At 40.8% G+C, this 12,491-nt stretch overlaps 1 protein-coding gene across 1 annotated transcript; it reads left to right on the plus strand.

Annotated features, from left to right (window-relative positions):
- Nucleotides 1-3,788: 3,788 nt before the first annotated feature.
- dalrd3 (DALR anticodon binding domain containing 3) lies at nt 3,789-12,443 on the plus strand. The gene is made up of 13 exons (XM_035383493.1): nt 3,789-4,891; nt 5,353-5,657; nt 5,736-6,055; nt 6,217-6,275; nt 7,834-7,935; nt 8,037-8,101; nt 9,278-9,336; nt 9,449-9,531; nt 9,637-9,763; nt 9,927-9,985; nt 10,412-10,528; nt 10,870-10,938; nt 11,581-12,443. Exons 1-13 carry the CDS (start codon nt 4,658-4,660, stop codon nt 11,698-11,700), a joined length of 1,719 nt encoding a protein of 572 aa, XP_035239384.1. The 5' UTR covers nt 3,789-4,657; the 3' UTR covers nt 11,701-12,443.
- Nucleotides 12,444-12,491: the final 48 nt, after the last annotated feature.

Consider the following 12,491-nt stretch of genomic DNA (forward strand, 5'->3'; position numbering starts at 1 on the left):
GAGCTTAGTCAGAATCCTCTTGTGTTCAAAATAATAGTGTTAGGGTTCAGGTTTTTTTCAGTGAAATGTTAATGAGGGAACAGATGGAGAGCAGAACTACTGTAACTGTCAGAAGGAAAAAGCACAAGGCATTTGCTGAGTATACGTGCAAATTATCTGTCACCCAATGAAATCTGCCCAGTGACTGGTCAGCGAACACAACTTAAAAGGCAACTAGGGAGTCTACTAATGAGCACCTGAGACAACGGACACAAGAGTACTGGTAAATTGAGAGTCTCAAGGGAATAGACTTAATATCTGGAATCACTGGACTTTCCAGACACCCTCCGCCTCCCCCCAACCCACACCTGTGTACGTTTACCTGCACACACACACACACACACACACACACATATATATATATATATATACACACACACATTTTATGTTTATGCTGAAATCATGATACATTTTTTGGCCTTTAAATGTTTTGGTTTTAAATAACATAATAGGAACAAATAACACATGTACAATATCAGGGTAGCGTACAGCTAGATATACAATCGTACAAAGAATATTTAGTAGGCTAGTATTTAGTAGGTGTCATGTCAAGAAATAAGATCATGAAAATGAAGACAAGCAAAGATGGACTGGGAGTGGACGGAGGAGGAGGAAACCTGGACTCGGTTACTGTGAAGAAGAGAAAGTGAAAATGACTCTTGATGGTAAAGAGGAAGTCAGGGCTCATAAATAGAGCCTGGCTCTCTCATACAAACAGACGAACGCAGAGGAGGAGTGGAAAGGAGGTAAAGATTAGGACAGTGGCTTTGGAAGGTACAGTAAACCTATTTCAAAGTTGAAGTAACTTTCACACAGGCCCTATTCTCTCACCATGTGTGGCTATCCTGTCTTCATTTGTTTATTTTTCCCTCTACTACTGCCTTCCTGTTTTCTCCCTTTCTCTCGCATAATCTTATTCTCTTTCTTGCTGATATTTTTTATTCTCAGTGTATTCTCATTTTTCTGCCTCTAATTAATTGGAACCCTCATTCAGCTGTTATCATTCTCTGCCTCAATCTGATAAAAAGCACTTCTAAGATTCTTGTAATTCATAAGAAATTAACTGAAATGGTACTGAGTGTTATTGCTACTGATTTGGCAGAGTGGGATTTCTAAACCATGTTTATTTTAAATATTTATTTTAAATTTAGGTACATTTAATAACCTTTCATAACTCAAGAAAAATATGATTACCCTGCTCTTCTTTCTTCAGTCTTATTCTCATCTGTTCTGCCTCATTGCCTGACTCAACCATGTCTTCTCTTCATTGAATTCAAAGAACAGGTTTTTCAGGATTGTCAAATGTCGATAACAAGATAAGTATAATACGTAAACACATGCATACTTTTCAAATGCATCATAGACTAACAGTTGTTGCATATTCATTTCTAAATTAAAGTAAATTTACAAACTGTTTTAACTGTTTCGGTTAAAAAGATAAAGTTCCTTCTTGTAAACTGTTAGAGAGAAAAGGCAAGAAATAAAAAGATATTTCTGAAATAATTAAAATAAGTATTTTGCTTTGTCCCTTTGATGTCAGAGTGGGGACAGGAATGGCTGTAGTCATGCTAGCAGAAGGGGTGGTAACGGAACCCATAATGCAGCTGTAACTGACAGCGGCAGCTGGATGTGGATTCCGTTTCCCCTCCTTACTGCCATATCTACTGCAGAAGGAGGATATGAGAAAAGACTGAAAGGAATTAGGGTTATATGTAAGTGTCTAGTTTCTGTGTAAATTATTGTGTTTACAACTATGAACTTGTTTGTGAGTTAGTGTCTGTTTGATGTGAGGGTGCTGCGTGTGCTTTAATCTGTGAGTGTGTGTATGGTTAAGAGTGCCAAACTGAAAGCGGTAGAAACAAAAGACAGTGGGTGGAGAACGCACAAGTCTCGACCTGAAATCAGGTTCAACTTGAGTTTCCTGGTGGCCTCTACAGTGGAATACAGATCCAGGATCAGTGATGGATGCCATGTACAAAAGCCTGTACCCTATACCACAATCCTGTAACTCCACTACTTAACAAAATGCCTCCTCACATACCCCAGTGCTGCCCTCTCTGCTAATTTCTACATATTTCTTTCCACTGGCCACTGATTGCAGTAGATATCTGCTTTAAATCTCTGGTACTGGGGCATCATGCCCCCATCCACACTGTCCCTGCATGCGTACAGACCGGCATGTTATCTCCTACCCGACTATCTGTTCCTCTACTCAGAACCATGACAAATATCCATCATCTCACCTCAAAAGTAAAACAAAGTCTTGAGGTTAGAGAAAGATTCAAGAGGGATCATTCTTCTTACATGTAACTGTGTGTGTGTGTTTGTGTGTGTGTGTTTATGAGAGGGTCTAGTGGCTTATCGAAGAGGCATGGCAATGCTCTAGAATGACACGTTTTCTCCCGGTTCGCCAGACACAAAAAAGCCATCGGGAAAATCGTGTCAGCCCAGAGTGACAGTCAATCACAAACTTCACCGTCCTCCTGTCAAGGCCAATCTCTTGAAGAGGAAATAAATCCTTTTTGTACTGATATATATATATATATATATATATATATATGTTATATATATATATAACATAGGGACCATCAAGGTAGATTGGCTGTTGAAAATAAACCTAGACAGGTTACCTCTTATCTCTAATGTTAATGTTAAGACATTGTACTGCTTTGTGGTTACAGACTCAAACCGAAAGTGAATGTATTTCATCTGTATTTTCATTTTGATAATGCTATCGTTTATAAACCCTTCCACCTTGCTGTACATAGGTTAATTAAGGGCAGTAATTTATGGCTGCACTTTCAATGCCTCCTGTTTAATTATTGAATTTTTCAATGGCTCAATTAAAACAACTTTTTTCATTAATGTAAAACTATGTTCCTTAATAATGTTTCCTCTTACCGGAGAGAACACAATGACAACAGTATGCAAGTGACTCGATAATGTCTCATATTTAAATAAAGTCTAAGTCTATTTAAAATGAAACCCAAGAAGAACTAAAAGAAAAAGCAATGTGTGCGTTAAGTAGAAGCTATTAACAGTTCACTCTTTGAATGAAACATTTTTTGTTGTTGTTGTTGTTGTTTTGGCTCTGTACTCAAGCACATTGGATCACTAGATTTGAAATGGAACAATGACTATGAGGTTGAAGTGCAGACTGTTAGCTTTAGTTTAAGGGCATTAATTCAATGCATATGTACATATTGGGTGATCCATGTAGGAATTACAGCCCTTTTTATAAATAGCCACCCCATTTTTATGGGCGCAAAAGTAATTAGACAATTGGTTGCTCAGCTGTTTCTTGGACAGCTGCATGTCTTCGCACCATGAAATTGAAATGTCCATGCCATTAAAGTAGGCCATCATGAGACTGAAAAATCAGAATAAATCAGAGACATAGCCAAAGCAGTGGGCATGTCAAAATCAACTGTTTGATACATGGTTTAGAAGCAGGAATGCACTGGTGACCTCAGCAATAGCAAATGATCTGGTAATCTGCAGTGGATGCCCAAAATACTTTCAAATATAAAGAAAAAACCCCTTTCAACTGTTGAACTGATCAAGAACACTCTCCAGGACGTAGGCATATATGTCTCAAAGACTACCATAAAGGGAACTTAAGAGGGTTCATAGCAAGATGCAAACCACTGGTTAGCCTCAACAGAAGGGCCAGGTACTACAGACACATGCACATGCACATGCACATACACACAGATAGATTTTTTTTTTGTACAACTGTTTTTATTTGACTTTTTAAATACATAATCAGACAGAAAAACGGAATTGTTTGCCGACTTCTGGATGCCTCGTTTTATGTCATTCTCTAAATAAAAATGCAAGCTGATATCAAGGACAGTGAAAGAGAAAATCAATCAATCAATTCCCAAACATAAACACATCTATACCCCCACCAGCCAATACACACACAGACCTCTTCAAAAACACTCATAGCAAACACAACTCAAGACAACATAATTAAAAGAACTGTTCGTTTAAAAAATATATATCATTTGTGATTATCCGCTTTTTCCAGTGGAATATCTGCCTTTAAATACACTTGTTCGGCAGCAGATTAATTGCTACCACTTTACGGTAGGGGCTTCACTTAATTTTCACTGTGTGCAATGGAGACTTCAACCTTTGCTTGTTGCCCTTGAACAAACTACACGGAACACAAACTGTGTCCATGCACACCCTTGCCTCGCAAGATTTTGAGTAAGTTTGTGTGAAAGGTAATCAGAGAATGGGAGTACCACAGACACAGCGTATTCCAATGAATTTGTCGTATACGCTTTGTGCACAGATCATTATCGGTGCACCATACAGCTGAACCACTAAACTGTGTTCTGAATATAGAGCGTAAGAAACCCGAATGGAAGATATGGCTACTTCCTCCTGGGATACAAAAAAATCAGTATTACGGAAACAAAGGAAGGACAATATTAGGTTCCGCGTAGAGAATGCTAAATATTTAACGGGCAGTTGGTGGAAATGGCTTGATGGCTGGGTAGAATCGTACGTGATATTTTAGATGTTGAACGTCTAGCTATCTTCCTGAAAAAAATAGATTCATAACTCGTGTGTACATCAGGAATGATGTTTACGGTTTAAGCTTGTGATGGAAAACAAAGAAGAGTCGCCGTTTCGGATCAGCTCGACAGTCCAAGCGCTGAGCTCCGCTCTACGGGGAGAGCTGGACAGTGTTGCCGAACCTGGGTGCCTTTTCAGTGGGCAGACGGGCTCGAATGAGCCAGGAAAGCTATGGTTTAAGGAAAGTAGCGCAAAAAATCTGCGAAATCGGGACTTCTTGTCACCCACAACAGTACTGACCACACTATTCAGGGACGGAAAGGTTGGTATTAACGTATATATTTTTATATTAACATTTCAGTTCAACGCGCTGCTGTGGTCTTAACGCATGCCATTGATCGACTCACATGGAATGTCAGCTCGCGACGCAATCATTGATAGGTTGAACTATGACATATTAACATGCAACATTATTTTGTCTTAGCAACATCTTTTACTGTTAATTATGAATGCTCCTTGTATAGTTAATTTTGTTCACTGTCAACATTACCATGAATTAGGCTATAGGACGACATTTCCCCCCTGCGGCTAGATCGATTAACACCTCACTGCTTTTAGCTATCTGGGGCACTGTAAACCAAGTCATTTTAAAGGCAATGATCTCGTGCGTCAAACTGAGTTGTTTTTGTATTTATATTCAAGTATTCATATCACTAATGCAGACTAATGAGAAAATATGTGCCTGTTGTGGGAGTTCACACTGCATGTGTTTGTGTGTTACAGGTTCCTCCTTATGTGATGGACAGAGTTCTGTCCACCCACAGTGGTGGGGTGTTGCCCATTGCAGGGGGTGAGGTGATAGAGGAAGGGCTTAGGTTACGAATTGACCGTGTCGCCAGTTTTCAGGATGTGTTATGTGGAACCTCTAAGTATGTACAACCCTCCTGTAATAAGCAGGTAGGTGTGGTGCTGAATTGCCCAACCTTGCACCCTAGACACAATCTGCTCAGCCCTGACACCCTGACCCTGGGGCAACTACGGACACTACTGCTGGCTGATCACCTGGGTGCACTGCTGCAGAGGCAAGGGTGAGTGGAAGGATGAAGAGCTTTAGGTGTGCCTGCATGCATGCGTGTGTATGTGTGTAACATTGTTTTCTCTTTCAGGTACTCCGTCTCCTACTGTCCTGTCCTACAAGAGGGGAGTGAAATCATTGTCTTCCTAAAATTACTTGGGATGGATTGGTCAACAGTACCTGTCAGCTCTGATAATGACCAGAGAGAAGAGGAGCTGTGGGAGGTCTTGCTAAATTCCCCATACAGAGAGAGTGAAGAGGAGATGGAGAAGGAGAAGAGCAGGAATGAAGGAAAGGGGATGGTTAATGAGAGGAGTAGGGAGGAAAATTTGGCTGTGAAGATAAACCTGAAAAGAGTAGTTGAGGAAAACAGGCTGCAAGGATATGACCCCAACTTGGGCACCTACACCGGTAAGGAGTGAGCACATTCTACCTGAGAACTAAGTAATTGTCTCTGTTCTCCGATGCTTAGAGAGTGTGTATATCATGTTTGGGATCAGTGCTTGTTAAATGTATACTGCATGTTTTTGATCTGCATGTATAAAATGTTTGTAACTTCTCCATCTCTTCAGTGCAGAGAGACAGTGTGCTTCAGCTGGCTGAACTGCAGAGGGCTGTATTGGGCTTCCAGGTGAGTCAGTAGACACTAATAACCTTATCTACTCTGTCACTAGCCCCAATAACTCTCTGCTCCTCCCTCATCCTTCATTGACCATGTTTACATGCACATTATTATTCCTTATTTGGAAAACTCAAATGTTCTGGTTATGATATAGCCCATGTAAACACCTTATTCTGAAAGTCAAACCCAGTTAAGCCCTTATTCCGAATATGCAAAATGTAAATGAGCTAGGTTGCATATGCCTCTAATAATCCGCAATTAAAAACGTGCAAACACCTTATTCCATTCACAACTCTTAAAGCATGGTCTGCACGTGTACAGATTCACAAGGTGTTGAAGTTAGTTAGCTAGCTAGCTAACTCTAAAAATATGAAAATGAAAGACAATGAGTTCAGTCAAACCGCAGAACAAATTAGACAGGTGGAAGGCCTTGAAAACAATGTATTTTAAGTAGGGCTATCAGCTTTCACGTTAACTCGTGATTAAGCCAAAATAAGAAAATGCTGTTGTAATTCTGTTAAAAAGTTTAATGCAGTCATCTTTTGAAAATTAATTTCATGAGTTAATGCATTAATATTGAAAGCTCTAATTTTAAGGCAAAGAAACAAAACAATACCAGTGGTTCACACCCAGCAAATTTTAAATGCTTTATATGCATGGGATATGTACTAAGATGCTACCGCTAACCCTAACACTTTACCACTGACTGAAGGACGAAAATGGAATATTCAGCTAACCATGTATACAGGAATAAGATTGGGTTATTCCTTTCATGATACATGTAAATGGCATAATCGGAATATGTCTCCATACAGAATAAGGATCATTATTCAGCCATTCCCCACTGACTCCCAAACTTAGTTCGCCCCCTCACCTATCCATCCATGTAACCCAACCTGTTTGGGTTCCAGGGAGCCAATGTTTCTTTCATTAAATATCATGCAGTTAGGCCCTAATCAGAATAATTTTCTACTGATATTGACCAGCTCTGACTGCTATTTAAATTTACTGACTGGGCAGGCTTCTACTTATTAAAAGTACTATTATTTCCAGAAAATGTTGATTCATTCCATCTTATTCCACTCCAGTTCCTTGTTTTCATTCGGCATAAATACATAAGCCATGGATGAACCCTGACGTAGCTGCTGCTGCAGAAGTGGGTGTAGCTTGTTTTCCATTGCATGTACTGTACATTCCTTTTAATACAACACTCCTTGATTACTATGTCAAGCTATCAAATGTGGCTTTCTTGCTACACTTTTTCATGACAAGAATACTGCTACTGTGAAAGCATAGAGCTCACAGTCTTTTTCAGATATTGTAAAGCTACAGTAGACAGCTAAGATACACTGTATGTTCCGTCTAGATTTACAACAGGTTTTTGCAAGCTGCATTGCAGATGTTTACAAAAAAATGACCACAACCACTTTAATGTTGGCTAGCCTGTCACCAGTGTTAGGTAGCTCGCACACTATGTATCCCAAGAATGTTACAAATGTTTATTTTATGTTTGTGTATTTTTGCATGAATTATATAGCATGCATAGCTCTGTCTTTGTGTGCTCTAGGTCCCTGTGGCAGCTGTTTTCCATGTCACTTGCTGTCAGGATGAGTTCCGTCAGCAGCAGATGGCCGTGCTTTGGAGAGCAGGGGGTGCCACATTCACACAGGTGAGCTGCTCCAGCGCTACTCCAGCACTACTCAGAACATGGACTCTCACAGTGTGTCCTGGCCGCTGCCTAAACTCTATAACACTTTCTTTCTCACTCAGAAACACCTGGTTTGTGGACCAGTAAAGACACCTGGGACTCAGCTGAGTGCTATCCAGTATCTCCAGTGAGTATCCTAATGGTTCACATTTAATTCAGGTATTATTCAGTATTTTGTCCTTCTATCTTGATAGCCTTGCTAGCCAGGCATTTCTGTAGCCTCGCAGCTATAAATCCTGGCCAGGAAAGTACTGCATTTGAGGATAAGCCCACTCAATTTGCAGGAAACCAAGTTTATCCACTGGCCAACTATTGAATATGACAAATCACAACTGGGGATGGTAAAGTCTGAACTGGTACGCTGGTAGCCAGTGTCTAGTTAAGACCATTGTTGCTGAGAACATCATTTGGAGGGTTGAGCTACACTAATGTAGCTCTACTCTTGTGCCTCGTAACATTTATCAAGCTGACATGTCATACACCTCACAACTTATTTTCTTGTACAATGTTGTACATATAAACTACTCAGTAAACATTGTGTGGTTACTTAGGTCCCTGTGCAAAAAAGGCATTAAGTCATAATTCAGACTATGACTTAATGCCTTTTATGCAGAGGAACATAACCACATTATGTGTATGTGAGTAGCCTATAGGTATGGCATTGTACAAGAAAATAAGATGACTTGGATTATATCAGTTAACATGATTCAGCTAGATGGATTTTGATTTTATCACAAACGCAAGAGGTTATAGAAAACTGAAGCTGTTGTGCTTCCTATTGCACCATTGTGTGCATTTCGTAAATGTGTGCATTTTGAAAAACAGGATGTGCAAAACCTCTATTCATACTGCATTGCCCACAAAGGTCTCTGGAAAACTGAAAATAATGGAGTAGTTCCCCATTGCTAAATTCTTGTCAATGTCTCTGGCAAATGCAGCAAAAAATCCTTCAGCTTTCAAGTGGATAGTGTAAACACTGAAAGTGGAAAGTGAGGGTGGAATAAAACAGGTCGTCACAGGTGTCCATTTCTGTGTTCTTTCTCATGAAAGCAGCTTAATAGCTACATGCACAGGAAACATCAATGAACTTTCAGGAAGAAACCAGAGGTGGTGCTTACTAAGTGCTGTAAACACAAGCCAATGAAAGTCAGAATATGCTGAAGTAGCTGTCCTACTTTTCGAATGAATTTGCACATACACTAAACTGAGGGGTGGGCTTGCCGTCTGAAAACAAAACGAGCCAGTATGTCACAATCTCAGTTTCTGTTCTAGTGGGTCCCATTGTGTCACTCTCTCCCTGCAGGTTAAGAAGAATGCAGATGAAAGAGGCATCCGAGATGAAGTATGGAGAGCAAGTCGAAGGTGGGATTGGTCTCATAGTTCATAGTTGGTGTTCATAGTTCTCTGTGAAATGGCTTTTCTGTTGAGTGCGTGGAGGGGCGTAGTGTTTCTGATAGTGTTATATAACTTCCAGGACAGACTTGGGATGACATCATCAGGGTTATGACCTCTGCCACTGTGAGGTTTGAGCTGCTGTCCACAGCTCACACCAGTCCAGTGAGTTACAGTGGCTGCCTTTTACCAGCCATCTGCCATCTCCATTGATGCATATATGTGTTTTTGTAGTAACAGTTTTGAGGGGACTGACAGCTAGTATTACAGGTGACCCTGGATGTGCAGAGGGAAGGGGGTGTGTCCACCAAGGGTCCAAGAGGCGGAGTCTTCGTCATGTACAACTGTGCCCGGCTACACACACTTTTCAACAGCTACGAGCGAGCGGTGGAGCAAGGTGAGAGAGGGGGCAGAGGGGTAATAAGATATTACCTACAGAGTATACAGTCTCCCAGTTACACGTACACACGCTTATATATGATGTGTGTGCCAGCTTTATATAATGATATGTTGGTTTACATACACAAGTAAAATAGACTTATGTAGACTCTGTCTCACAGGACTTTACCCAGAAATCCCTGACGGGTCTCAGCTGGATTTCTCTGCTTTGAAAGAAGAGGTACAGTAATTCTACCAAGTTGTGTCAGTTCTACTGTATTCAACCATAGATATCTGCTATTGATGCACAGTATTACTGGGGCCATATCAGCCAAATTAAGATGAAACAACCTATTGGTATTGGCCCGATGCTAAGATAATGGTAGATATGAGCAGGTGGTACAATTTAGCTAAACACCAGAGAGGCAACACATTTCATAGACCTCTGATTCTGTAAAATAAGTGTGAAGAGAAGACATGAAATTAAAACCATGTATTTATAAAAAATAAGTGATTGTTCATGCGGCAGGACCACTCACAGGCTCACTTCATTGATTTGTTGAATTCACATTAAAAACATGCAAATGTCACTCTGGGAAGCTCGGACTCCCATGGTGCTACATTAACGATGTAGAGTATTAATTGTCTTTTTCTGCTCTTAACATAGGGAGAGTGGCTTCTGCTGTTTAATTACCTCATTCCATTTTCTGAATTACTGGAACAATCGGGACAAGCTCTGGAGCAAGGGGGAGATGGGGCAAGAGCGACACTGAAAACAGAACAGGTGTTGTAGCGTCTTCACCTGTGTGTCTGTGGATGACAAAATGTAGCTTCAAGTTCAGGTGCAATTACCAGGCCTTGTGTGATTTGGCAATATGTACTGTGTCTGGGGAAATATGCATTTTCTATCTGTCACCTGTTGAGATTACGGATGTGCTTGTTTTTATTCGTTTTCTTTGTAAAACATGTGAGCACACAATGTTTTGTGCTTTAGTAAGCCACTCTGGATAAAAACATCTGCAAAATAACTGCGTTGTAATGTTGGCCATGTATATATAATTTTTTTTACATGTATATCGTGCATGTAAACACAATAACTTATATGCAGTATGTGTGTATTTGTAGGTCTGCAGGTTCTTGGTGTCTCTCAGTAAGGATTTCAGCTCCTACTACAACAGAGTTCATGTCCTTGGGGTGAGCATACCGTCTTTCCCTCCTTTTCATTTCATTTATTGGTTTCATCCCCTAAGTTATATCTGAAGCATGGCCACCAACCTTCCTTGCCTTACAGTTTTAGTTGATACTGTCTGCACTGAAAGTGCATTATAATATAATTTCTGTGACCCCAAAATGCTTGAACCAGCAACCCCCTAATTGACCAGTCAAGCACTCGTTGCTCGCCTGTTGAGCTAAACCTCATCCTTTGAACATCCTTTGACTCATGTCTGTGCGGACCTGACTTGTAACATGGTGTTAAAAGATAGGGTGATGACATCACATGCCCTTCTGAATTGAGTAACTCAGATTTTGATACATGTAGCTTAAGATGTAATTAAGCTCTGAGCAGCACCGCTTCACCTGTAGGTGTATAATTGATTGTGAGTAAATTGATCACCCTGGTTTTGAGTGGCAGTGTGACCCATGGTTTCTGAGTGGTACTCACTTACATGTGGTACAGTGTTCTGTTGATCCTACCTCTTCTCTGTTACTGCTTCCTCCTCACCAATACTTTTATCCTTTTTTCCCCCCAGTCACACCTCTTAGCCACAGAACTATATAAGAGCAGTTCAGTGCTCTTAACCCACCCTTTACGTATTTCTCTTGTTCTCTCTCTAGGAGCCGATGCCTCACCTCTTCAATCAAATGTTTTGCCGCCTGAAGCTACTGAGAGCACTGCGTGAACTGTACCACTGTGCCCTGGACACCCTCCACATACCACCAATTCCCCAGCTATAGCTCCTCCCTGCTATAGGCCCTCTGCTTACCTTCAATACCCTAGCTAATACCCTACACACAGCAAGAATACCCCAACTAAAACCCTACACACAGCACCAATACCCGAGCTAAAACCCTACACACAGTACCCATATCCTAGCTAAAACCCTACACACAGCACCAATACCCCAGCTAAAGCCCCTATACACACCAGTCCTATACTTGCCGTTACAGTACCCACCCAATAAACTGTCTAGCTTCCGCCACATCCCAGGCTGTATCCCTGCTTCTTGACTCAGCTTGTGACCTCTGTCTCATTGACCTGCCTTCAAAACCCCTCCTATAGCAAATATACCTGCACCCAGTCCCGACTCCCTAAGCTATCTCCACACCTTCCAACCCTATTCCTCTAGTATTGATGGTAGGAAGATGAACCTCTTTTAGGGACAGTTGATAGCACATAGATACTGCCCCTTTAATAGATACTGCCCCTGTGCCATAAGTACTTAACCTGTGCCATAGCTACTGCCTGAGGTTTAGGCACCCAACCCTGTGTATTTTAGTGTATCTACAGTATACAGTGGACTGACAGTTCTGTAATGCGTATCACACAGTCTTACACGTACACAAGCACGTTTTCTGCATGCACACACAATTAATGTCACTGTCTCAGTGTTTTGCATTTTAAAAAGACTATATTGCCATATTTTAAATACATGCAGTCCAGCAGTTTTATCCAATAAATTATTGTTTACCGCAATGAATGGGTCATGTGCCCTTGTATTTGTCCTGTGGAGAAACACACACATTTG

Source organism: Anguilla anguilla, chromosome 11 (genome assembly GCF_013347855.1).
Source record: "Anguilla anguilla isolate fAngAng1 chromosome 11, fAngAng1.pri, whole genome shotgun sequence".
Classification (NCBI taxonomy): Eukaryota; Metazoa; Chordata; class Actinopteri; order Anguilliformes; family Anguillidae; genus Anguilla; species Anguilla anguilla.

What these genes read in the sequence shown, in the direction of transcription:
- dalrd3 (XM_035383493.1), top strand. Translation starts at nt 4,658, where the DNA reads ATGGAAAACAAAGAAGAGTCGCCGTTTCGGATCAGCTCGACAGTCCAA. An exon ending in GTATGGAGAGCAAGTCGAAG is followed by an intron (nt 9,337 to 9,448) that starts GTGGGATTGGTC and finishes TATAACTTCCAG; the next exon opens with GACAGACTTGGGATGACATC. An exon ending in CCACAGCTCACACCAGTCCA is followed by an intron (nt 9,532 to 9,636) that starts GTGAGTTACAGT and finishes CTAGTATTACAG; the next exon opens with GTGACCCTGGATGTGCAGAG.